This window comes from Gymnoscopelus microlampas (assembly GCF_963454915.1).
Source record: "Gymnoscopelus microlampas genome assembly, chromosome: 8".
Lineage (NCBI taxonomy): Eukaryota > Metazoa > Chordata > Actinopteri > Myctophiformes > Myctophidae > Gymnoscopelus > Gymnoscopelus microlampas.
This window is the reverse complement of record NC_139945.1, coordinates 19,883,956-19,908,576: the sequence shown is the minus strand read 5'-3', so window position 1 is coordinate 19,908,576 and position 24,621 is coordinate 19,883,956. Positions and strand designations below refer to the sequence as shown.

The 24,621-nt window shown below is 42.7% G+C and overlaps 2 protein-coding genes across 2 annotated transcripts in view; both read left to right on the top strand.

Annotated features, from left to right (window-relative positions):
- LOC311049853 (calpain-9) overlaps positions 1–1,175 on the top strand; it is a 28,984-nt gene extending 27,809 nt beyond the window's left edge. Inside the window, exons 19-20 of the mRNA XM_084063741.1 lie at positions 210–268; positions 566–1,175. Coding sequence (XP_083919867.1) covers positions 210–268; positions 566–592 — 86 coding nt within the window. The 3' untranslated portion in view covers positions 593–1,175. The remainder of the gene's footprint in view (positions 1–209; positions 269–565) is intronic.
- Positions 1,176–6,385: 5,210 nt separating this feature from the next.
- The window catches only part of actn4 (actinin, alpha 4), a 77,406-nt gene continuing 59,170 nt past the window's right edge, over positions 6,386–24,621 (top strand). Inside the window, exon 1 of the mRNA XM_084063737.1 lies at positions 6,386–6,821. Coding sequence (XP_083919863.1) covers positions 6,672–6,821 — 150 coding nt within the window. The 5' untranslated portion in view covers positions 6,386–6,671. The remainder of the gene's footprint in view (positions 6,822–24,621) is intronic.

Here is a 24,621-nt window from a genome sequence, read left to right as displayed (position 1 = left end):
TAGTTTGCATACACTGTAGGTGGGTAAGTGTAAGAAAAATAAAATAAAAAGGGAAATTATATTGTCATTATTCAAATTGTTATTATCATTATATAATAAGAATAACAATAATTGTTGTTATTATTATTGATAATATCAATTGTATTATACCCACTTGTCTCTGAATGGTCTTGACACAGTAAAACTCCCGATTGTTTGTTTTCTCACAGGTAAATTTCAAGCATATGACATGGTGGGAATGGGCAACATAACTATCAACTACAGACAGGTACAGTAGTAAGCACTGTTTTTGCACTGTTGAGAATAGACAGTAAAAAACATTGCGTGTTAATTCGGTTCAGAGAGTGTAATAATGTACCCGTAAGGCCAGGGTCAGAGTTATAATGACAAGTGACAACATCAGTTTCACAGTATCACTCAAAATGAAGAAAGGAACATAAGGTGTAGTATTTGGGTTATTTTGTATGTTTGTTATTATATAGATAAATCCACTTATCCCTGTTTGACCTGCAGTAGACCTCAGGATAGTGTGAGCTAAATCTATTTCACCTTCTCTGTTTGATAGTGGCTCCACATGACCATGTACAACTGAAATGACTTGACCCACCGCCTCCACTGGTGCCTTGAAGACCAAATATTTTAGTTTAATTAAGTTTAATTTAGCTTTGTTCAAAGTTGTTCACTGATTGCTCTTTATTCATGGTCGTAGGTGTTTGTTTTATGACATTTCTTTTTTTTTTTTAATGTATGAATGAATAGATATCTATAGCCTAGTATTTCAAAGTAAAACTGATGTTAGTAACATCACAATAAAACAAAATGCTTTGTGGGAATTGTGCACTGTCTGTCATCTTTGACATTAGTAAACAACCAACTCAATTTATGTAACCATCTATGTAAACATTCTAGTATTCTCAAAACCTGTTTGTTGCCAAAAGGAGTTTCAAATGAAGATAACAGGTTCCAAAAAGAAAAAGAAAAAAAAGAGCATGGAAATTGTTGAGAAGTAGTTCAATCAATAGAGCTTCAACATTACATTTTAAAGTCTTAGTATATTATAGGTCACGTGGGACAAGACTGTTTGATAAATGCCTGAAGTGTGAATGTAAAACATTAAACAAATTAATGTGTAACTTTTGTAAGCTACTTGTTGAATAAAGTCTTGCAAAGACGTCTACAGCGTCCGTCTCTGCAGTTTTAGCCCAGCATCCCCGGGGGATCTTTTTGAGAAATTACGCTCTCTTCAGCTTTGGCATTTGGTATGTGTAAATATCCGTTTCTAAGCATCTTTCCCTAAAGTATGAAGAGCCACAGATACACATACCAGAGTTTGGGATTGGGGGTAGGGGGCATGGCAGAGATTCAGGCAATTTCCTGTTGCACCACTGGTACACTCAAAATATCTTACTCCTTGAATTCTGTACAGCTGCAACTTAAGTAACTGCTTGTACAGAACATGCAAGATGGGTCTTGCATGTTCTGTACTGTTGTTATTGTACACTTATGCATACAGCCACACCCAATCTCTCTCTCTCTCTCTCTCTCTCTCTCTCTCTCTCACACGCACACACACACACACACACACACACACACACACACACACACACACACACACACACACACACACACACACACACACACACACACACACACACACACACACACACACACACCAGGAATTCCCAAAAATGATTATGACTGCAGCTCTGTGTCCATACATGCATGAACACCATTCAGAGGCAAACGTTAATTAGGCTATACCACTTCAAAAATCCATTCATCCAGTGGGAATAGCCTAAAAATCACCACAAATGAGACCACAACTTAGAGTAAACCATCATGAGTCAGCGGGGTCGAATGGCCACGGGTCGAGGCATTAGAACAAACCACCTAACTAGTGTGGCACTCTCGCTACACAACAGTAGTTCTAAACATTTTCATGTTAAGGACATTCAAATTAATATGTATTTGACCCCCATTTGAAAGGATTTTGTGCCAGGGACCCCCATACAAGATTTGTGTTGTTCAAATGAAAACATATTAAACGTTTGAACAGCCAGTGAGTATAGGGTTGAAGTGAGTGTATCAGTGTATAGGGTTAAAGTGGTTCAACTAATATTGCTGGGGACCCCCTAGAACCCGTTTAAGGAGCCCTGTAGGGGTCCCCAGACCCCACTTTGAGAACTCTTGCTCTACAGCACATCACACCACTTCAAAGCAGCGCCATGATTCTGCTATGGCCTGTGTGTATGGTATGTGTGTCAGGGACTGTGTGACACTAATCGCCCAGGACACTCAGAGCCTGAGCATGACCAGTGTTGCCATGTCCGCTTATTATAAGCGATTTTGGGCTTGTTTTTCTGTAAAGTTGCTTGTAAAAATTGGTAGTTGCGGCTTTTTGGGCTTGTTCCTAAAGTGTACCTGCTTATTTAGGCTTGCCTCCAAAATTGATAATTATTATCTAATAAAGGTAGGGTAAGTGATATTTTTGGGTATTTATTTATTTTTTATTAAAAAGGTTAAATTACTATATTCTGATAGTAATCATTGCTACAGAGCGTTTGTTCGGTCACAGGGGTCTCTACAGCTCTTTAATAAACAGAATATAGTACATTTTCAGGTAGGTGACTGACAACATTTAAGCCAATCAGGAGGGAGCACTGAAAATGCATTTTCTGTTTAATTAAGAGCTGGAGAGACATTTGAGACTCCTCATACTGAACAAACACTCTATAGCAATGAGTACTATCAGAATATAGAGCTATTTAACACTTTTTAAACCAAATAAAATCTCTTACCCTACCTTTAAACCAGTGGTTCTAAAATATGTTCATGAAAATGTTTTGTGCCGCAGGGAGCATTAATGTTGTGTTGTTGTTAGAATGTTTAAAAATATTCACATTTTCGCCTGTTTATGGAAAGAAATACAAATATCAGATCTACAAGCTCACAACGCGTCGCATCACGAGGCGTTGTGAGCTTGTAGATCAGCTATTTTTCAAATAGTCTATATAAGTTTAAAGTGCTCATGTGGCCTAACTAAGTTGCTTCTTTTGGTCTTGCTTTCCTAGACCTGGTTTCTTATTTCTCTCACAAAATATGGCAACGCTGGCCTGAGCATGACCTACTTCTGCAGGGCTCTTCCAGGCTTGTCAGTCTATGAAATGTTAATGGTAAATATAACCCTTTAGGCTTCGGAAGATCACCCAGAGAAGACCCACTCTGCCCGCGAGGGTTGAGCTGAACAAAAGTGACCAAAAGAATATGGGAAGCAGGATTCAATCCCCTGTCGATAAATTATTCAGGGGCGTTGTCCGCGTCTACATAACCTTATTGGTTATTCATGATGTAGGAGGGATATGTTAAAAGCTTAATCTGCCAAGTGAAAATGTAGCCTATATATGATTTTTTTGTGATATTGCCTATTTCACCTTCTATTCCTAATCTAAAATAGACTTCAAAATAAATAAATGGAACAAGGGTGTTTATTTGTTTGTTTTTGTTATTAATAGTTTATTTATTTATGTATTGCAATGTCGTAAAAGGAACTAGAACAATTGACTTCATACTTATTCTACATACATACAACATCATACAATGATGGATATTGAAAACATAAATGAAGTCGCAGTGCTTAATTTATAGAACACTGCGTCGCGCGCCGAAAATAGCAAATCTACAAGCTGGTGTGTCCCGGTCTACTGCACTTTTGTTGAGCTTGTAGATCTACTATTTTTGGCGCGGGACTCCATCGTACGACGCAGTATCAAAATCCATGGATACAAAAATCAGGCTATTCAACTGGTATTAATCTCCATTTCCGTCCAGCGGGGGGCGGTGTTGCAGCGGCGTGACTCCACGAGGCTCATTCGTGTCCGGCATTGCAATGTGTAGGTTCCGCGTTGCCATGTCCGCTTATTATACGCGACTATAGGCTTGTTTTTCTGTAAAGTTGCTTGTAGATAAATATTGCCTGCGAGTTTCGTTTTTTGGGGGCATGTTTCCAAAGTGTAGTTGTTGCTTATTTGGGCTTCCTAATGTTTAAACCAGTGGTTCTCAAACATTTTCAAGTCAAGCCCCCAAATGAACATGTATTTGTCTGTGGACCCCCATCTGAAAACATTTTATGCCAGGGATCCCCATACAAGATTTGTGTTGTTAAAATGTGAAATTGTTTTCAAGATTTAAAAAGAAAATAACCAATGTATATGTTTAATTTGAGAAAAAGCTAAACCCTTGCTAGTTGGTGCCATTTACAGACCCCCTGATCAAAATGATTTCTATGACTGGCTGGCAATGACAGTGCGGAGACAATGCTTATTGGGCACTGGAACACGGACATGGGGCGGGAAAACGCACCCATCTTCAAGTCCTTTTATACGTTTTGTAACCTACGCAGCCTCACCCAGCTGATTACCCAATACACAAGTGACAAGTGTGTGTGATTCTACTCAAACCATCATCTCATCCTGGCATCGGACAGGTCCAGAATCTCAAGGAGTGGGGTTTTGGAAAACGGTGTAAGTGATCACTACATCATCTTCTGTACACGCAAAATTCAAAAACCTAAGGCCGGCTGTCACAGAATAGCCCAAATTAGATCACTAAAAAAATACTCAAGTGAGGCCTTAAATCATGACCTGGGGAGGCTAGACTCGTCCAATGAACTCAAGAGTTCTCAGACCGAGGAGGTATGGTCCAGCTTCAAAACTGAATTCCGAAAAGTGTTAGACAATTTGGCACCCATGAAACCAGTTAGGATTAAAGCCTGCTGGGAGCCATGGATAACCCCAGACATCCAGACTGCTAAGAAGGTCAGAGACAAAAGTATTTCTGCATTTTATGATAAACCATAGCTACTGATGAGCTAAAAAGAAACATCCTTCGCAACAAGGTAACTGGCATGATAAAAACAGAAGAAAAAAACTACTACCATGAAAAAATTGATGGAAACATAAACAATCTGCGGGAGCTCTGGAAGATATTTAATCAGTTAGGCTGCAGTAAGAAACTGAAAACCAGATCCGCAAACATAAACATCAATTCGGATGGCACGCTCATTGCATATAAGCTGGATGTGGCAAATCACCTAAACAACTTCTTTACAACCATATAGCAACAACCACACTGGTTGACATACTGCCCTCTCATTCTGGGCTATATGGGGTAAAGTAAAGCACATCCAAGCATTCTACAAAAATCTAGGTGTACGCGAAGATGACTTTAAACTCACCATGGTGACAACTGATGATGTGTTTAAAAAACAAATTAGACCTTGGCAACTACAGCCCTGTTTCTATTCTATGCTCTATCTCGAAAGTTATTGAGAGGTTAGTATATGAACAGGTCGAAAAGTACCTCAATGAAAAAAACGAATTCCAATCTGGCTTCAGAACATCTCACTCCACAGACACATGCCTACTCTATTTGACCGACTACATCAAACGTGAGGAGGACTCAGGCAAATGTTAGATAAAACTGAATCCATTCTTAGGTAGGAACACACTGAGGACACTAGCAGGATCACTCATCCACTGTCATTTCGACTATGCATGCACCTCGCGGTACGTTAGTGCCTCAAAGGCATTAAAAACAAACTGGTCAGGTTACTACTAGGCCTAACACCCAGAACTCACCTAACCCCTGCTCATTATGCTAGGGTGTTATGGTTCAGGGCAGAGGACGGAGTAAAGCAACTTGCATTGAGCCTGATCTAAACAGGGATACCCATGATGTACCTGTTAGACTACTTCACTAGCGTAAAAGACACACACAGGCACAACACCAGAAGGAGCCCCACTGATCTCACTGAACACAGTTTCGGCACAAAAATGGGGTCAAATTCGTTCTACTGCTATGCCACCAGAATGTGGAATGCTCTACCAACAGGCAAAACCGCTCTAAAAGAGCACCTACAGGTGGATGCAAATTGTAACTGTAAAAAGTTTAAGCCCATCACCGGAAATGACCCCCCCCCCCAACTGTTTACTGTACATATCTTTCTTGTTTTTTGCATATTATTATATATTGTTGTTTGTCTTTAAATGTCTCGATGAATTGAATACACTGGACCTTAATGGAAACAAGCCCTGAGGGCTTATCTGGGTCATCCTTTAAGCATTCTTTTGTATAAATCTGTGACACCGTGCCTTGTTTTTGCAAACTGTTAATAAAGTATTCACTCACTCAATGATCAATCAATCAATCAAAAAAAAAAAAAGGGGGCCAAGTTGCTTGTTTTCATAGACCTGGCTGCTTGTTTCTCTCTCAAAACTTGTCAACCGCAGTGTAGGTGATGAATATTCATGAGGTATGTCGGGGGCTGCGCGTACGTAGGCCGCTGTAGCTTCGCTTGTAGGAGCGGCTGGTTCCTCTGGTTTCCTCCCAACCAACCAACCACACCATTCCATTCCCTCCGCGGGTGGAGAAAGCATTCTTTCTATATTCTCACTGCACAGACCGGATATTCCTGACCGATAAAAAAAAAAAGAAAAGAAACGGGCGAAGGAGTCGGAGAGCGAGCGAGAGAGAGTTGCTGGGTCGCATCCTCCCCTCTTTTCGTCATTTTTTTTGTTTTTTTGCGTTTTGCGGGATAAGAGAATTAGAAACAAAAGCTTTTTAGTTATTTTGGCGTGCTTTAGTCGTGTTAACTACGAGGTTCGTGGGCTGACATGGTAGATTATCACGCCTCCACCAACAATAATCAAGTCCAATATTCAGGCCCCGTTACAGTCGGTGGCGTTCCTACGTACATGGAGCAGGCAGATGACTGGGACCGGGACCTTCTGCTGGACCCGGCCTGGGAGAAGCAGCAGAGGAAGGTAAGGAAGTGATGGCCACCCCACCAAGTCCGATTAGAGATGGCAGTTGTTTAAAAAAGAAAAATGGCAGGAAGATGATGAAGGGAGGCCGGGTTAGAACTGATCTGAACTGAACTGAACGTGTGGGCCCTGGTTTGATAGCTGATTGAAGGAGCATGGCGATCAGTTCTTCTTCATTCACATCTGGTTTCCTCAAACGGTTTTGGTCCTCGTCCTGCTTTTTCCCCCCTTTCGTATAATGGAGGTCATCGGCGAGGAGGCTGTAATCTATTCCATGATGAATTGGGACTGTTATAAAGTGATGCAGTTTGTCTGGCGGTGTGACTGGCGTTTAGCCGCTTGATGCTTGCTTGTTTTTAAGTTTCAGGACATATTTTTTAGTGATAACACGTTAGGTCGTGTGTTCTTTTTACTAGAAAGTGCAATAGCGATTATATCGCTTTCAGACTCAAAAATAGCAAGTTGAACGTGTTCCCGGGGCGTTATCTGTCTGACGTCTCTTGTTTGAGGCCGATAACACTGACTGGAACCCCAGTTTGTACCGATGATGATGTCGCTTGCCAAAAAGGAAGTAGATCCAAAAGCTAACGTTGAGTTGGCTTGTAGATCTACTCTTTTTGGCAAGCGATACCGCCGTCCAACTGTGTAAAATGAGTCTTAAAGGAGTAGTTCACCCCAAAAAAATACTTATTTTGAATCATTTACACACATTGACTTAGGAATGCACCAAAAAACAAAAATCTGCCTGAATTCAAGGCTTCATGGGGTGTGTTAATTGATAGGAAATAAGTCATTTTTGGGGCGAACTACTCCTTTTTAAGTGAGTAAGAGTCGACTTTTCACTGTTGCACCAAGGCCTTTACTGTTCCACAAGGCTAGAATATATATCTCTACTAAACATCACATCCTCGCAGACAGTCCCACCCTGCTCACAACAACATTTTGTCCTTTGAAATCGTCTCAGGGGAACGAGTAGCCTCAATAATAAAGGATTAACCACATTGTGGAATGATGGAGGAGGGTGTGTTTGCTAACTAGGTTACGCACCAAGACTATGAATGTGATTTGACTGACTAGCCGCCGAGATGATTAGCAGCATGCCTCCGCCTGCTGGAGTGACAGCATGCACACCACACTTTTAATTGTCTTCTCTATGGGACATTATTAATCATTTAAACCGTCATTTTAGCATTGATTAGTCTTTTCTCATATAAGCCTTATTATGCAACCTCTCTGTACATATTTGTCAAGAGTGTACACACACGGGACAAAGTTTACTCTCCCCGCGGGCACGCAAGGGGAAAGAAACATTAAACGTATCAATCATTAACACAATATGGCTTGACTCTGCTGCCCTCCACACACTGGCAGACACAAATGGCCATATTCCAAACCGGGCAAGAATGGGGATATTTACTGCTATGTGCTATGCCCTACCCAGATCGTGTGTGTGTGTGTGTGTGTGTGTGTGTGTGTGTGTGTGTGTGTGTGTGTGTGTGTGTGTGTGTGTGTGTGTGTGTGTGTGTGTGTGTGTGTGTGTGTGTGTGTGTGTGTGTGTGTGTGTGTGTGTGTGTGTGTGTGTGTGTGTGTGTGTGTGTGTGTGTGTGCCTACTACCCCAGCAGCCAAGTTGAAACTATGTCGGGCCTGGTGGTGGCGATACAAAGGCCACATTCCTGTGGTGTATTCGCCCTCCCCGTGCCAGTTATTGCGTAAAAGGCGAGCGAGCGAGTGCCTCCCGCAAAAAAAAATCACAAGGCATTTGATGTAATGAGTGTGGGAAATGGATTTGTCCTTTGTAGTCTGTGAGAGTGGGGACCTCACCTCCAAAGGCCAAGCTAGACTGCACCCGTTTATTGTAGGCGGGAGGAATCCGTAGTAGTCGGTCAACACTTGCTAACAAGTTATGTTGATGGAAGCTAATGTTCTGATGATCTGCTTGTTTTGAAGGGATACAGAAATTAGATTGATCTACATGCAACTCAGATCTGTGGGTTAAGATTAGACAGGAATATCAAGGAGGCCGCGTGAAGTTCCTTTCCCGCTGCACAAGAACATCCTGTTGCTGTTTCAGATGTATTTAGATCTATGCCTATTTGTGGAAGCCCTACTTTTGTCTTTCACATTCACAGTGTGTCCAGGAAGCTTGCAGTTGTCTATTTATCACTTTTGAGTAACACTCTCGACGCCCACATGTGAAAAGGGAGGCCAGGCCAGCCCTGGTGTGTCCAGTCTACTGCACTGTGTCACTCTTCCCCTCAGGCAGAATGCCTCACCTCACAAACACGTCATTAAAGTTGATCCCTGTGGAGAGGGATCAACCACGTGTCCGAACATGTCAAAGTATGCAGTGCTCCTACATGGATGCCCGCATCTCTCAAGTCTTTACTGTAACTCTGCACTGATTGCGTGTATGCAAAGCTGTTGCTTTTGTGACAGTTATGTCAGAGGCTACAGCTGAGCTCGGCAGGGAGATTCCAAGATTCAGGGAAGTCTACTAGTCTCATCATCAGTAGTGTAGTGAACACTAGTCAGTGTCAAATGATGTGTTTGTGGATGACCCTCATAAGGTGTTAGGAAATGGCGTTCATTTCCTTTGGTCTCGGTATTTCCCCATTTAGAAAATTCTCTGTGGCTAAAGATCATATTACATTAGATTACGATAATGTCATTCAGCTCACAAAATGCAAATAAGGACGAATGTCAAAGTTGTAGTACTGACATCAAGTATGCAAATAAGAACAGTTTTCGTGGTACCACAAAAGCAAACTTGTAACTAAAATGCTAAATAACCCTCAAACATCACACAGTAATATCCTCAGTGTTATTCAAGCTGAATCAGCGGTGACCACTGAATGTTATCGGTCTTACTTCATTTTCATATGCTGACAGCTGTCTCAATTGTTTGCATAAATGTGATTGGAGCTGTATTGAAAACTGACTGCCTACACTTTAATACAGTGAACTACAGAGTGGATGGGGATAGACTCATTCAGTAATATGATTGTACACCGGCACTATATATTATGTAGCAGTACTTTCCGTTGTGTTAGAAGATATGTTTTATATAGAATACATAGTAAAATACATGCTTATAATTGAATACACGAGATGCAAGGCAACTTTGACCTACAGAGTTGCACTGTAGTAATTGTGTTATTTCTAAAGGTGTTTTGTACACACACACACACACACACACACACACACACACACACACGCACACACACACGCACACACGCACACACGCACACACACACACACAATTGCAACTGCATTAAAAAGAAATAGACTTTTACTAAATAACATAGTGTCTGATTAACCCAGTGCCCACTGGACAGACAGACAACTTTTCCACTGCTGCCAAGGTGGGCAGCTGCGCACAACGTTGGTTTGTTCATTCCCCACCCACTTTCAAATGCCTTTCATCTGACTGACTGGCAGGATTGGGTGGGTTAGTACAGATGTCCTGGCATGGCCACACACTGCCCCAAAAAAAACAAAAGAAGGAATAGAATGTTCGCTTGTACAATGAGGAAAAGAATATCAAAAAAGCAATTTGTGTTCCTGTAAAACGCATGATGGATACAGAAGTGGGTAGGGTAGTGCTGTGCATTGTATTGTTACAGCATTGGGTACAAATATTTTCGTTATGAAATCAACTGTAACCATTAAAAAAAAACGACATTACATCTACAGTATATTAGATAGAACTATTATATTATACTACTAACCCTTTTTTTAAATCCAAAGAGCCACGTCCCTATTCAAACTGTTTGAATAGGGACGACAACATGGTCCACTGTCCATACGACAAAAACAATAGACAATGTATTTCTTGTGGGATGGACAAGGAGTGTGTGCTTTGATTAGATGGCCATTGTTTTGCCTGCTGTATGATTGGTTGATTTGAAATAGCAGGACATAGCTGGACTGACCTGATTTGGGTGTGGTTGACATCACAGGAATCTACTCCAGCAGGTGCTGGGTCAGAGATTTTCGCCAGTTGTGGTGGTTTAGCTAGTAAAATGATTAATGATAAACCACTAACTACAAACTTGTCTCGCCGCATTCTAAATGAAAGAAGCAGATTGCATCTAATATAATCAAATACACTGTATAATGCACGTCTTCTCCTGTATGTGAACAGTCACAAGCTTAACCTTGCTGTTACACTGATAAATATGTGCTGGGTTGCTGCCCTATGACTACAGATTAAACTAATCTCCTTGACACAGTGGAATTTCATTGACTGAGAATCTCATCTGACTGACTGATAGATACTAAGCATATCCTCCTTTGTTTGACTGAAACTAATAGCTGAAGAGCCAGCTCAATTAATTGGTTTCATAGTTTTGTCTAAAATGATAAAGATCATCCTTATTTTGCAAGACACTGGACTAATTACCATTTGTCTCGAAATGTATCTACGTTTGTCCTACATGTATCATCATCTCGACCGTTGGCAAGCAATTAAGTTGGCATTCTACACAAAATAAAATGTTTCAGAATTGCAAAATTATTATGAATTGTAGTAAGCATAATTTTGACCAACAGTTGGGCTATATGATTACTTGTGCAAACGTCTTATATTCACATTAACCATTCAACACTCAAACAACAACAGTTTTAAGCAATTCATGATAAATCCAATCCAAGTATGTAGATATTTTTTTGTTTTTTCTTGTTTGTTCTCCTTCCCCCTCCCCCCATCTCTTCTTCTTCCCTTTCTTCAATGGAAATAACGATACGATGGGAACTATGCACGAAAACAAATTTCACCCACTTCTTTACCTCTGTGAACCTGTGATGTGACCATAAAGCTGATTCTGATTCTGGAGTAGCCTAGTGCCAGTTTACTAAAGTACAGAACCCAGTTCACTCTTCTTGTGCTTTTAATTGCAATTGTGTCTGTGTGTGCTTAGTGGAACGTGGGAGAATCAGGATATGATGCTATACTGTTCCCTAGGTCAGCTGCAGGACAGACCTCCACCCCTGGGACACACAGCTGACTGTGGTCCACATTCAGCATGTAGACTTGAACAACAAACCAGTCAGCCAGCAAGGCAGTTAAAGGACAGAGCAGATTGGAATGCAGACCCTCTGTGTTTCTGCCTTTCTCTCTCTCCCCCCTTTTTTCACTCACCCCCCCCCCCCCCCCCCCCCCTTTCTCTCTGTTCTCCCACCGGCCACAGAGAGTGAGCATGCATGGGGAAACATTCCATTGGTGGCCCATTACAGCCTGCTAGGCCAGGGGGAGGGGGGCTTTTTTCACTAGGGGGGTGGGGTGTCCTGTTTTTTCGCCTGAGTAAAAAAAAAAGAAGTTGGGGTTTTGTAAGATTGCAGATGTGGAGGAAAGTGGCTGGGTACAGCGAGATGAAGGAAGACAGAAAATCCTCCTGAGAGATTTCTAGAAGTCTACTATAATAATAATGCTAGTAGTCAGGATATTTTCTAGGAATGCCATTTTAGATATCGTTCTGTGATTGATTAAGCTAAATCTAGTGGAACCAAGTGAATCGTTACAGAGTGAAAATGTCTGTAGTCTGGCACCACTGAGCAACAGACCTGAGCTATTGCTCCAAACATTTGAAAAGTTGCATTTAACCCAGGGCCAGTATTTGGCCTTCATATGTGCCTGAGTAGGTGGTGGTGAGGGGAGGCAGGGCTGTTGGCTTAATGTGTTTCTTTGTCAAAGAGTTTTTATTCCGGTCTGTTTCCCCCCTTCTCACTCTCGTCTCGTCTTGGCCGCCTCCTTCCTCTTTTTGTTAGCAAGGAGGATTTGGGGATAGAGGGCAGGATGAGGTTCCCTACAATGTCAAAGGAGCAATAAATGGCTGTAAACATGTTTTAGGGTGTACGTAACCGACTTGTCTCACTAATTGTTGTTGTTCATAGGCGTACTTCTTTGTCGTTGTTGTGCATAGCTGTAACGATTAGTGAATGGCATTTCCCCCACATGAATTGCAATGGCAACAATAGAGACTAAGAATTTCCCTTTTGGTTGGCTGCCAATATGGATGTTAGAGGGCTGCGTTTGAACCTCATGGCCTTCCACCCCCATACTACTAGTTTAATGTTGAGTGTATGATTTTGAACAATATTTAATAGTTGGGTCTTTGTGTGTGTGAACTTAGATAAGCGTGTGAAGACCGGGAGTTTTACCCTTGGATCCAGGTATGGATCTCACAGTGGTGTGTAATGCTCCACCATATTATTACTGTATGTTAAGTGGACAGTACGACCCATAGCATCATCCCAAAAGCACTGTTGGCTCTGTAGCACACACAATCCTGAGAACACTCACTGTTGGAATTGCCACCAGTCACCGTCATCATAACGGTGCGAGTTGATCAAAGAGCTAAGCCAAAATGTCTCTGAATTCCTCTTAATGTGATCCCACACCGTACGATAATTGGCCATGTGACAACTTCTGACAAGTAGACAAAATGTTCAAATTGTGACAAAAATGTTTGTCATAAGTGTCTTGGGTCATTCAATGCGACAGGGTCATAGACGAGTGTCTACAAGCCAGTCCATGCCGCAGTAGGTTATGTTGGTATCAGCACTAGGCTATGTTTGTGCAGTGTGGCTACACTGGCTAGTGCTATGACCGACGACCGTCAACACCAGACTAATAAAGCCATGGTACGTAGCAGGTGAGACGGAACTACCCATCTTGGATTAGAGTATATTGTTGCTGTCGGGCAGATCTCCATATCTTAACTTTTTGTGTTTTTTCATAAATGACTCCCTACTTGATCATACTACAGTGTCACAGAAAAGCATCAAAAGTAGCAGATCTACAAGCTCTAATTTTGCAATTTATGAGGTCCCCACCGGACAGCGACGATATGGAATGCTCAACAGGAGCTGACTCAGAGATCCAGGAGATGTATCAGGAAATAGTTCCCAGTTTTATCAACATCTCATAAGGAGATAAAGCCTGGGAAAAAAACTACTGTCAAAAGTGTCTAATTGGAAGTAAAGGAAGTCAGGGACTCATGGGTTACATGTTTTCCAGTCTAACAGAACTTCCGGTAGCCCTGGCCTGTACTAACTGTACTTCCGGTTAGACACTTTAAGCTGCAGTTCTTGTCCAGCCTAGGAAATGGAGCATGGAAAGTTTAGAGTGAATGAGAACTCTTAAGTTTAGTTCACCCTCTTGGAGGATGAAATGTACAGAATAGTGCAACTGCCTCACAAGACACTCTATAAAGTCTACATTTCCTACTTGAGTCCCTGTTGTAGTTGTCACAAAGTTCCCTTGAAAGCCTAGTTTATTGGCCAAATTTGAGCATCCAGGTAAAGGCAGTGGTGTGTTCTACCGTCAGATGCTGTGTACGGCGTATACCTTGAGATTTTTTTTCGTCGCTACTGTATACCTTCAAAAACTGTTTCATCCATTGAAAACGCGAGAGCGTATACCCACGACCACGCGCATCGTATTGTAGCGTATACCTTCCGAAAAAAAATAGAACACAACACTGGGTAAAGGAGTTTGCCTGAAGTAGGTAAACTGAGCGCTGCTATTTTTAAACCGGTGCCAGAAAAGTGTACGAGAGTGTATCTCATACCCCGGTAGACGCTTCATTAAATATGACGTTTACATGTTGCACGTCCCGGTGTTGGAATCCTCTGGAGTGAGTGACACAGAGTTTAGACAGCTTGGCTTCAGTCATTTTTGAGCCGTGTTTAAGCTAACGATAGCTTGTATGCTACTCAGAGCAGTGTTGTTGTTTACTGCATGCAGTGCGGTACCAGAAGGCTAAGTTGACGCTCAGGCACTGAAATGAAGCACAGAGATCTCCATATATTATTTCAGTCTGGTTACTACAGGACGTGTGAGCACCAGTCCAATACCAGCAGAGTTTCAACCCGGCTCCTTGAATCAAAGAATCTCTGTCGACTGAGGGGTCTTCGACTGACTACTAGATTAACTAGAATTGTCGATTTTCAGGGGGCAGCCCTAGTAATTTGTGATACATGCACCCTAGGGTTTGACCAGACCCGGACTATCGGGGACCTGACTGGCATCCCAGCTACTTTTAGTCAAACCGTTACAAAGGTCATTGTTTCTGTTACCAGAAACCGCTACCTTTACCAGAAATATTGCTGTGGAAATCTTTACCGGTTTCATGTGTTAAAAAGCATGGAGAATCAGTTACTATGTGCAGACAGTTTAGTGAAAAATGTAGATATGTAGATATTATCAGCTTCCTTTGGAGATTTGCCTGTCCATGTTATCCTCCTCTGCTCGGATCGGGTCCAAATTGACGTCCTTTCCTTTTTCCATTCTGTTTTCTCGAGGTAGATCATTCCCCAAGTTGGCCGACTTAGGTTGTAGTCTTGGCACACAAGGTGAAAGGTAGACTAATTTCAAATTGCAGGCCAACATGGTGGAAGGGATGATAAAGGTTTGGGACATGTAATGAACATTTAAGAGGGTAAACATCTTAAACGTTTGCAGGAGTTCTGCTGACCTAGAAGCAGCAGTTATCGCCTTGCTGCCCATTATGAAAGTGATAGCCATGGGGAGTTGGTCAGTGATCCAAAATCAACACGTTAAGCACTCTTGACAATCACAGGCTATGGATGCTGGCAGCTCAGCCTAGCTTTTCCCACTGGAGCCCATGTGGTTTGTGTCTACTCAAGTGTGTGACAGCATTTGTATACTTGAGCTTGAGAAATTGTGGCTGCCATAAGTGTGTGTGCGTTTGCATACAGTATGTCATGCGTGTGTGTGTGTGCATGAGGGCACTTACAACGGAAGTTGTAAGGGTTTTCTGGGGATGATGGGGCTTGCATTGAGGCAAAGATGCAGGAGATAGGAATGTGTGTTTTAGGTGTGGCTCTGTGTGTGTTTAGATGTGTATGTGTGCTAGGGGAGGGGCAGCATTATGTGGTTGTGTGTGTATGGGGGGGTGACTGCTCTAGCCTGGAAAAGCTTTTCCACCTTCCAGTCTTTCCCCAGACTGGCATATCTGTGGCTTTCTCTGCCCGGGGCAGCTGGTAAACACTGTACTGTTAAATAAACACAGACCCCTCTACAATTGCATGTTTTTAACCTACCGAACAACGTGTTTGTCTAGATTATATTATGTTTTATCGGATTCTGCAAAAAAATATTTAGCATCACAGGCTTTCCCCCATGGAAGATGATGGCCTGTGGTGGTCTTGTATTTCCATATAAAACATCCAGATATGTGCCGTTGCATCATTATTCTGACCTCTCACAAGTCACAACCCACTGTTTTTTTTTGGGGGGGGGGAAAAACATGTTGGCGACATCTTACCTAAACTAAGGTATTTTGGTGCTGTGCACAATACCTGGACTACATATGTTATATAGAAGACAGTGTTTCAATATTATTCAAACCACGCCTATACAGTCACTGTTACCTCAGTCAGGGTGCACACACACACATGCCCGCCCATGGCATGCTGATGCACACACACAAATACAGTTTGATTACTTGACAAATGCTTAATACATAAAGTTGAGACCACCAGTCATGACAGTATTCAGCAAACCCAAATGCTGTACATGCAGCAAGCACATCTACTGAATGTCTTTCATGCAGCCTGTGAGACTGTTCACACGTTTCTGCTTGTTGCCACAGCATATTTCCACCCCACTTGTGCTGTTGCCATGGCTGCAGTGTGCAGATAGCATTCGAATGCATCTGTGGATCTGTAGTCTAGGCTACATCTCTGTTCTTAATACCTCAGTAGTCATGTATTCTCTCTTTTTTTTTGGTGGATATTTATGGGGCTTATTTGAGAGGAAAGTAGTCTGACAGGAAATGGGGAAAGAGATGCAGCAAATGGGGTGACACGCAGCAAAGGCCGTCGGGATCGGGAGTCGAACCCGCGACACGCTGCCAGACTGGATTACCAGCCTATGTGGTATGCGCCTGGACCGCTAGGCCAGCGGGCGCGCAGTCATGTATTCTCATTCTGTACCTGGAGAGCAAAAGGGCAAGGACAGAACCTTTTGATGGAATCATTGAAACAGAGGTGCCCCGATAGACAAGTGTTTAGGGTGCATGGCATACCATATTATGGGCCGGACCTGCTTCATGGCATTTCCTGTCTCTACTGTGACTGTCAATAAAGGCTTAAAATGGCCTAAAAAAGAAGAGAAGAAACGTTAAAGAAATTGTTGGCATGGGAGAGGAAAGAGGACACAGCAAAAAGTTCATTTAACTCAGAGAGTGTACGCATGTAACCAAATGGACCCGTGGCGTACAGTCCACATGGTTACATTTGTACACTGTCTCAGAGTTAAATGAACTTTGGATGTTCCAATGGAAGACAAACCCACATGGAGAAGAAGGCCTTCACTCACACTGTTGCTGTTAACAAACGTTCCGGTACCACAAGTCATCAAGGCTATTAGGCTAATGGACTGCTTTGTTTCATACACCCGAGTGTATAGATAGATTTATGTGGCCAGTGGCCATATGCCATTAGTGGGCCTGTATTTCAAAGTGTCAGTGAAGAGCGATGCCTGTTTTAAGCTAGGCTATATGTGGATCCATCCTGGGAGTGGATGTATTTATGTGCTATGGAGTGATGGTTTGGCTTAGAGTTGACAATGAATATTTAAAAAATACATACCGGTACACACATTATGGTATATAATGTATTATTTTGTCTATCCCATTCCCAGGGGCCTCTACTTTTAACTCAAATAGTTTTGTTTAAACTGGTGTGATATGATGTCTCATCACAGATAGGCCATTAACATTCCCTTGCGTACTGCCTCATGACTTCACAGAAAAAAAGAAACGTTTTTGACCTCCTGTAAAGCTGATTAAGATCATTTGTTATGTAATGTATTGTTACATTGTGTTGTGTAATGGCCTTGGTAGCAGTACCTGGACATTAGCGGCTGATGCAGCCGTCTTATTACATTGTCCCCAATTTTGACCAAACTCTGGAATCCCTAGGCCTGTAGAGCAACATCTGTCTGCTCCAGCACAGACCTCCCTGGATCTGCAGATTATATCCTAGCTTAGGAAGGTAGATTATACCCTAGCTCAGACATAGATTACACCCTTTTTTTTAGTTGAGGAGGGAGTGAGATATTCCACTCTTTTGGGAGTGCATGGGAATTGTCTGTGACAATGTCTACACACTTATTGTGACAATAAACCCTGAAAAACATCATGACAAACAGAAGCTTGAAATCACTGGAGTACCACTGACTATCTCTTTATTGTTTCTTTTGTAGAAGGAAAAAGTCTTGAGTCGTACCCAAGCCGGTTACTCTTCCTCTAAGAGAAACTGTTACTGAAATAGAAATAGAGAGCAAATGACCATGCTAGTTTACAGTGACAGGCAGTAGCACACACAGTCTTGATCCCAGTCCTGGAACCATCCATATACAGTTGATGCATCTGGAGTGGAGGTTTGGCAGCTGGACCGTGGCTTAGCACAGTGGCTGTTAAGTGCCAGACGCAGCTAGCCTAGACCCTGAGAGTAAACTTGCACAGCTGTGCAGCCACCCAACCTGAGTATGGATTTATATGCTGCGTTAAAGGTATCTTTGAGTTCAATAAGAAGCTCTGACAATTCAATCAAAAAAGGGCAAATTCATTCATAATATTTCTTCATTCATAAAATGTGATCCAAATCATGATGGTTATCTGCCAAAGTAGCTTGCACAGTAGAGAAAGTTCTCAACTACAGCCAAAATATACCAGCTTATGGTTAACTGTTTGTGGGGAAAACTAATTTTGATTAGGTGATTAAGTGCAGTAACTGTTAACATAAAGGTCAACAGCATGCCATCAGACACCATATTCCGTTCATGACAGAAGTTCAAATGTAGGAGGACTTTGCTTCTGTCGTTTCCTGATGGAATTGAAAATGAGCAGGACCCAGCACTGATGTAGATACAGATGATAGTTATTCGTATGGGTTGGGCAGGCTCAGTGGCTATTGTACAGGTAACCACCTCTGGTAAGGTCACCACCTCTGTCTTTACAATGTCTTCATGAGCAATGCAGCAGTTGCTAGGGCAATTAGACAGACACATGGTGACTGTGTGTGTCTTTCCTGTTGGGCGGTCTCTGATTTCGCTGGCGATGTGCTGTTGCTGTATTATTCAACAGCATTCTTCAACTGGGCAACAAGGTGAAGAGGCATGGCCCAGTGGGACATGCGCTTGTGAGCACACACTAGGGTTGTCATCATTCGATTTGACCTTTGATTTTAAGGTCACAATTCTATTCAATTTTCAATTAAAGCTTTTTTTCAGGCATTGCTGTTAGACCTTTGAGTCTTGACTCAAAACAATTGTTTTGCTTTTATTTGAATACCGTAGTAACAATTATGCTGTGCTTCCCTCAACTATTGTAGTGCTGTGTGATGGTCAAGTAGCTCTATGTCACTCATGGAAGGCCCATCTGTGACAGTCAGGACTGCTGCACCGGTGCTAGACTTGAAAAGGTCTTGTTGGTCTGACGGAATACCTGAAAGTAATGGAGGCTCCGCATACGCAACGTAACGAAACGTTGTCGTCTTTGAAAATGTTTCCCCTTTTTCCTTTCGACCATAGCACAGGGGATGCAAAGAAAAGCAATAACGGCGTGTTTCCCTTGGAAGCATGCATGCATGGGATGAACAGAAAAATAAATACTGCGAGAATCATGAACATGATTGTGAATTTGATGCTCGAAATTAAACGTTCACTTCATTTCGATCGATTTTTGATTTGGAATCAATCGTGACCCCAAACGCACACACACACACACACACACACACACACGCCGCACTTGACAGAAGGCACACACAGACTAGACTTGGCATGCTTTCTACATGGGTATAGTGCCATGCAGGTTAAAGCTTTAAAAAGAAAATTGCAGCAGAGTACTACCTTAAGCCATTAAGACCTGGAACGCATCTGTGTCACCGTGTGCCACGCTATGAGCTTGTGGAGACATGCATGTTGCAAAAGGAGACGCAACTCTGATAACGCGTTGGTTATGATGTGGCCATAAAAGCTTTGCATTGCACTTTAAGGCGATGTAGTTGCAGAGCATATAGCCCAACGGTGCCATTAAATATTTACACATTCCTGCTGAGCCTCCATGTTCCACTGCTCTCATTTATAGCAAGGCCACACTCCCCATAGTATCAACCTCTCTCTTTCACTCGTCTCCACTCTTCATTTCTCTCTCCCTGCTTCTGTCAACTTCCTTTCACTCTTCTCTTTCTATTTACGCTTAATATGTGGACAAAGACTAAAGACTCAGACACATTTTTGTTTTCACATGTAAACACATTAAGTCTTTTGCTGCTATGTAACATATTTCTGTGTTTCGCCAGCCATGGTGTGGTGCAGAGTGTTCTGAAGGTTTAATATAGTTTTAGCTTGGAGGCTATCATCTGTGTATTTCTTGACGGGCTCAGAGAAGGCCAGTCCTGGGGCCAATATTGACGTCTCCTCTTTTATTTTGTTCTCTCTCTCTCTCTCTCCTCTCTTCTCTCTCTCTCTCAATATTCCTGTGTATGTTGCTGCTGAGATGGGCCCCATAGATACCACAACCCTAGAGCATGGACGAAAAGCTGACGGTTGCCTTACCAACTACTTTACTTGAATCATCATTTCAAAATGTTGCAGCAAAAGCAATGAGCTTGCAGAGAGCATAGACTAGCTAGCTTGATTGATTGATTGAATACTTAACACGATTATTAACAGCACAAGTTGTACAGTCAAAGGTTCTGCTGAAAGGATGAAACAAAAAGGCCCGTGGGCTTGTTTCCATTGTGGTCTGTTGGGGTGATATGTTTTTTTTTAAGGGAGTTGCAACAGATGGTCCTGTGAGACTGCTATCTCGGAGTACATAAAGGAAAATGGAGAAAGAAAGAAAGAAACTTCTCCTTCAAGCGGTGTCGATGAAAACCAGAAACCACTAGCTTGAAATATGGATAGATGGGACGGACAGACCTAGGATGGAAATATACATACGGTCAGAGAAAGCATGATGACATGAAGACATATGCAGTCAGACATGGACGAACACGGACATGCACAAACAAACGCAGATGGACAGAAAGCGGCATAAATGCTTTAAGCAAATAACAGACAAAGCCCAGCTGCAGCTCCACTGCATATGCGGCATATACCGTTGAAGAGATAGGAAGAAAAAAAAGACCCAAACACTTCTGCTATTGTTTACCGAACCTCAGGGTCGAGACTACCCTACATAATCTAACAACGCCCCCCTTTGTACCAAGGCAATATGAACTAAGCCTGTTAGACCTCTGTAATCTGTCAAACTCACATCCTTACACGAGTAGGTGTCAATAATAGGACAGTTGTGTGTATGTGGGTTGTGATGTGAGTATTTCCCATTTTCACTACTTTTACTTCTACTCCACTACATCTCAGAGGCAAATATTGTACTTAAACTCCACTTCAATTATTTGAAAACTTTGGTTACTAGTTACTTTGCAGATATAAATTATTATATTATAGAACACACATTAAGCACTTTAGCCCTATTTTATACCTAGGCTATTTGAAAATAGCCGACCTACAAGCTCACAACGTGTCGTGTAAATCGGCTATTTTCAAATATTGTAGTACTTTTACTTTTGGTACATTTTGGTACTTTTACTCAAGTAACATTTTGAACACAGGCCTTTTACTTGTAACAGAGTACTTCTACATTGCAGTATTGATACCTTTACTTTAAGTAAAACATTTGAGTACTTTTTCCACCACTGTCTTACTCGCAAATTCACCCCACAGAAGAAGAAGAAATCATTTGACGCAAGTGAGCACAAGTTGTTCTCCCAACGACTGCCTTAGCCTCACCCCCAAAGAGAGAGCAAGCAGTTCAAAAGAGACGATGAGAACTGGAGGCATTAAATGCCGTCTGAAGTGCCCCCCCCCCCCCCCAGGGAGTTGTAATGGGGAAGGAAGGCTCTGCGGTTTCTGCGGTTTTCTGTTCCTTATTTATTTCAAACAGAAGGGACACCACATGCGCACAAGCCGGCCGGGCCTCTTATGAATGGGAGCGAGTCGAGAGAGAGCCATGTCAGTGTGTCACCACTGGGTCTACCTACTACCAGCCAGGGAAGAAGGAGGGAAGCTTGCCCTGGGCAGACCAGGCAGGGAAGTGGCATGAATCCTCTTTACCACATGCCAGGGAAGTCTTCCCTGTTCCTGCCTTGTGGAGTAACTGTACTCTTCCCAACACAGCCTTGGCTTCTCAACAAGATTGTATTTGCATTAAAAAAAGAAATTAGTTCTTTTGGGAATCCCCATCCACTGTGGCTGGTGAACAACTAAGTGTCCTAGCCCTAGCCCCACCATAAAGCCTGATACTTTGTTGTCAGTTATTTTTGGGGAGCAACGTGACTGTACAGCGAAGTATAATTTAGGGTTGGAGTTAATAGTACTTATTTAGGTCAGGGAAGCCCTCTGCACCCTCCCCCCAAAACATAAACACACGCATGCGACACACACACACACACACACACACACACACACACACACACACACACACACACACACACACACACACACACACACACACACACACACACACACACACACACACACACACACACACACACACACAGAGTACGCTACAGAGATCTGGGAGACTACTATCCTGCCTGATCCAATCAAACCTAACCCAGAGAGGGATTACTTCACCACCATGTCATGCTAACAAAGACTACACTGTTGACCCCGCTTTGACTCTTACCAGTGCATGGGAAGCCCGGCGCACATTGGCCGGCGTACGTACACGTGCGGTTAAAGTCACGCCCTGGTACGCCCCGCAGCAGATGAAACCGATCAAGACGTGTGAATAGAGTAAGATGTGTTTGTGTGTCTGTTTCTGACACCAGGGCTGTTGAAACAAGCAGGCTTTTTATGCAATATTGTGTGGGAACTATTACTGTCTGTTACTGCACTTCCTGCTGTTATGGCTACCGCAGCATTAACCGTCCTGTCTTCTTCTCTCTGCATCCTGATGGCTGCTTCTTCTCATTGCTACGTTGACGCATGACCACAGAATGGGAGCTTTTGAGTGACGGGGGACAGAGGATATTGAATCCAGTCCATATCACCCCTTCTGGGTTATATGGACCGGATTATTAACCTCATGAACCCTGGCACCCCTATTGGGCATGAGCAATAGGTCGTAATAGGCAAACAGTCTACAAAAATAGGCCAACATTTGGTGAAAATAGCTGATCTAAAACATAGCTTGTAGATCGGCTATTTTACCTATTTGACGTAAAACTAAATATAAAGGGTTTAAAGGACCACATCTCCCATTTTCAACCAGTCTTCATTAAAAAAAGTCCCCATATAATCATAAGATGGTACCATTACTACTACTTGGTCTGCGTCTCAGAGTAGGGCTGTGGACCAGAGTCCTGCAACGGGCCGGCTACCCGCGGATACCCGGCGGGTACCCCCGTTTGACGGGTGAAAATCTTACTTTGATAAGAGCACGGGGACGGGCGGTACTGAACTAATCGCGGGCGGGTATCATTTTATTGTGAAAATCAGAGAGCACTGTTTCCGCCCAAACAACGTCACTTGTGTTACTTAACACAGCACAACTGCATGGAGCACGCTGGTCAGTTATCTTAACTCACAAAAACACATTGAACATCCTGTTAAACCTTCAAATTAAAACCATCTGACAACGTAAACAACGACACATGTGTGCTGCGTAGATGCGCGTTCGCGCGCGTGGCTTAAGCTCGCTCCTCCGTCTTCACTTGATTTCTGTACGAACCTGACCACTGAATGTAGCGCTGTTGTTGAAGGCTGCTATCTTTTTCAACACACTTTTCAATAGGATTTACATTTTACTCTGCATGTAATCACGGGTAAACGGGCGGACAACGGGTCGTTTATTTGACGGGCGGGGCGGGTCTGGTTCGTATTTTGAAATCACGGGTGACGGGTCGGTCTACGGATCTGAGTATTGACGGGCGGGGCGGGCGCGGGTTCTCAAAATTGGACCCGTGCAGGACTCTGCTGTGGACTGTGTTCAGAAACCTGAACTGTGTACCAGTGACCTCATCGGTAGGCAGGAACAATTACTTTGCATGCTAACTTTCCGGGAAGAGAGAGGCTGTATAGTTTTGATTAGCTTGGAATCTCCATCGCTGATATCATTCTAGGTAGGTTTTTGAACTGGTCCACAGCCCACCAATGAGACACAGAGTGAGTAAAGTAAACGGATAATGAGCATGAGGACCAATTAATTTATAAGAAGAAGAGGTTGAAAATGGTGGTTGGAATGCTCCTTTTATGTGGGTAAAGTAATCTAAAAGGGATTGCTTTGTTCTGGGCGTGTTGTAGTACATTCTAACCCACCAACCCATACATTGTATCCCCCCCTTGCCCAAAGACCCTTGGAGGGGGATTTTGTGTGTGTATTTGTGAGTGAGCTCTGCAGGAGTCTATCTGGTTTTATCATTTCAACCTTGAGGCCAGGTCAGCGAGGCAGAGGTATGTGTATATTTTAGGGGACCATTAGATTGTTCTTGTTTACATTTTGCTGCTTATTTGCTCTCATATGTTGTGGAAGCTACAGTAATGGCAGTGTTAAGGGTTTCATCAGACACTGTGTGTTGCATTACATGAATACTGTACTCCTGGGGTTTGAGTTGTGATTCACACTAACCATAATAAGCATGTGAATGCTGTCATCACTATAATGTAATTTTAGGAAGATGCTTCCTTCTATAACCTATGCCAAATGACATACAGAAATAGCAAATAGGACTCTGGGCTGAGTGTGAGTTCTTCTGTCC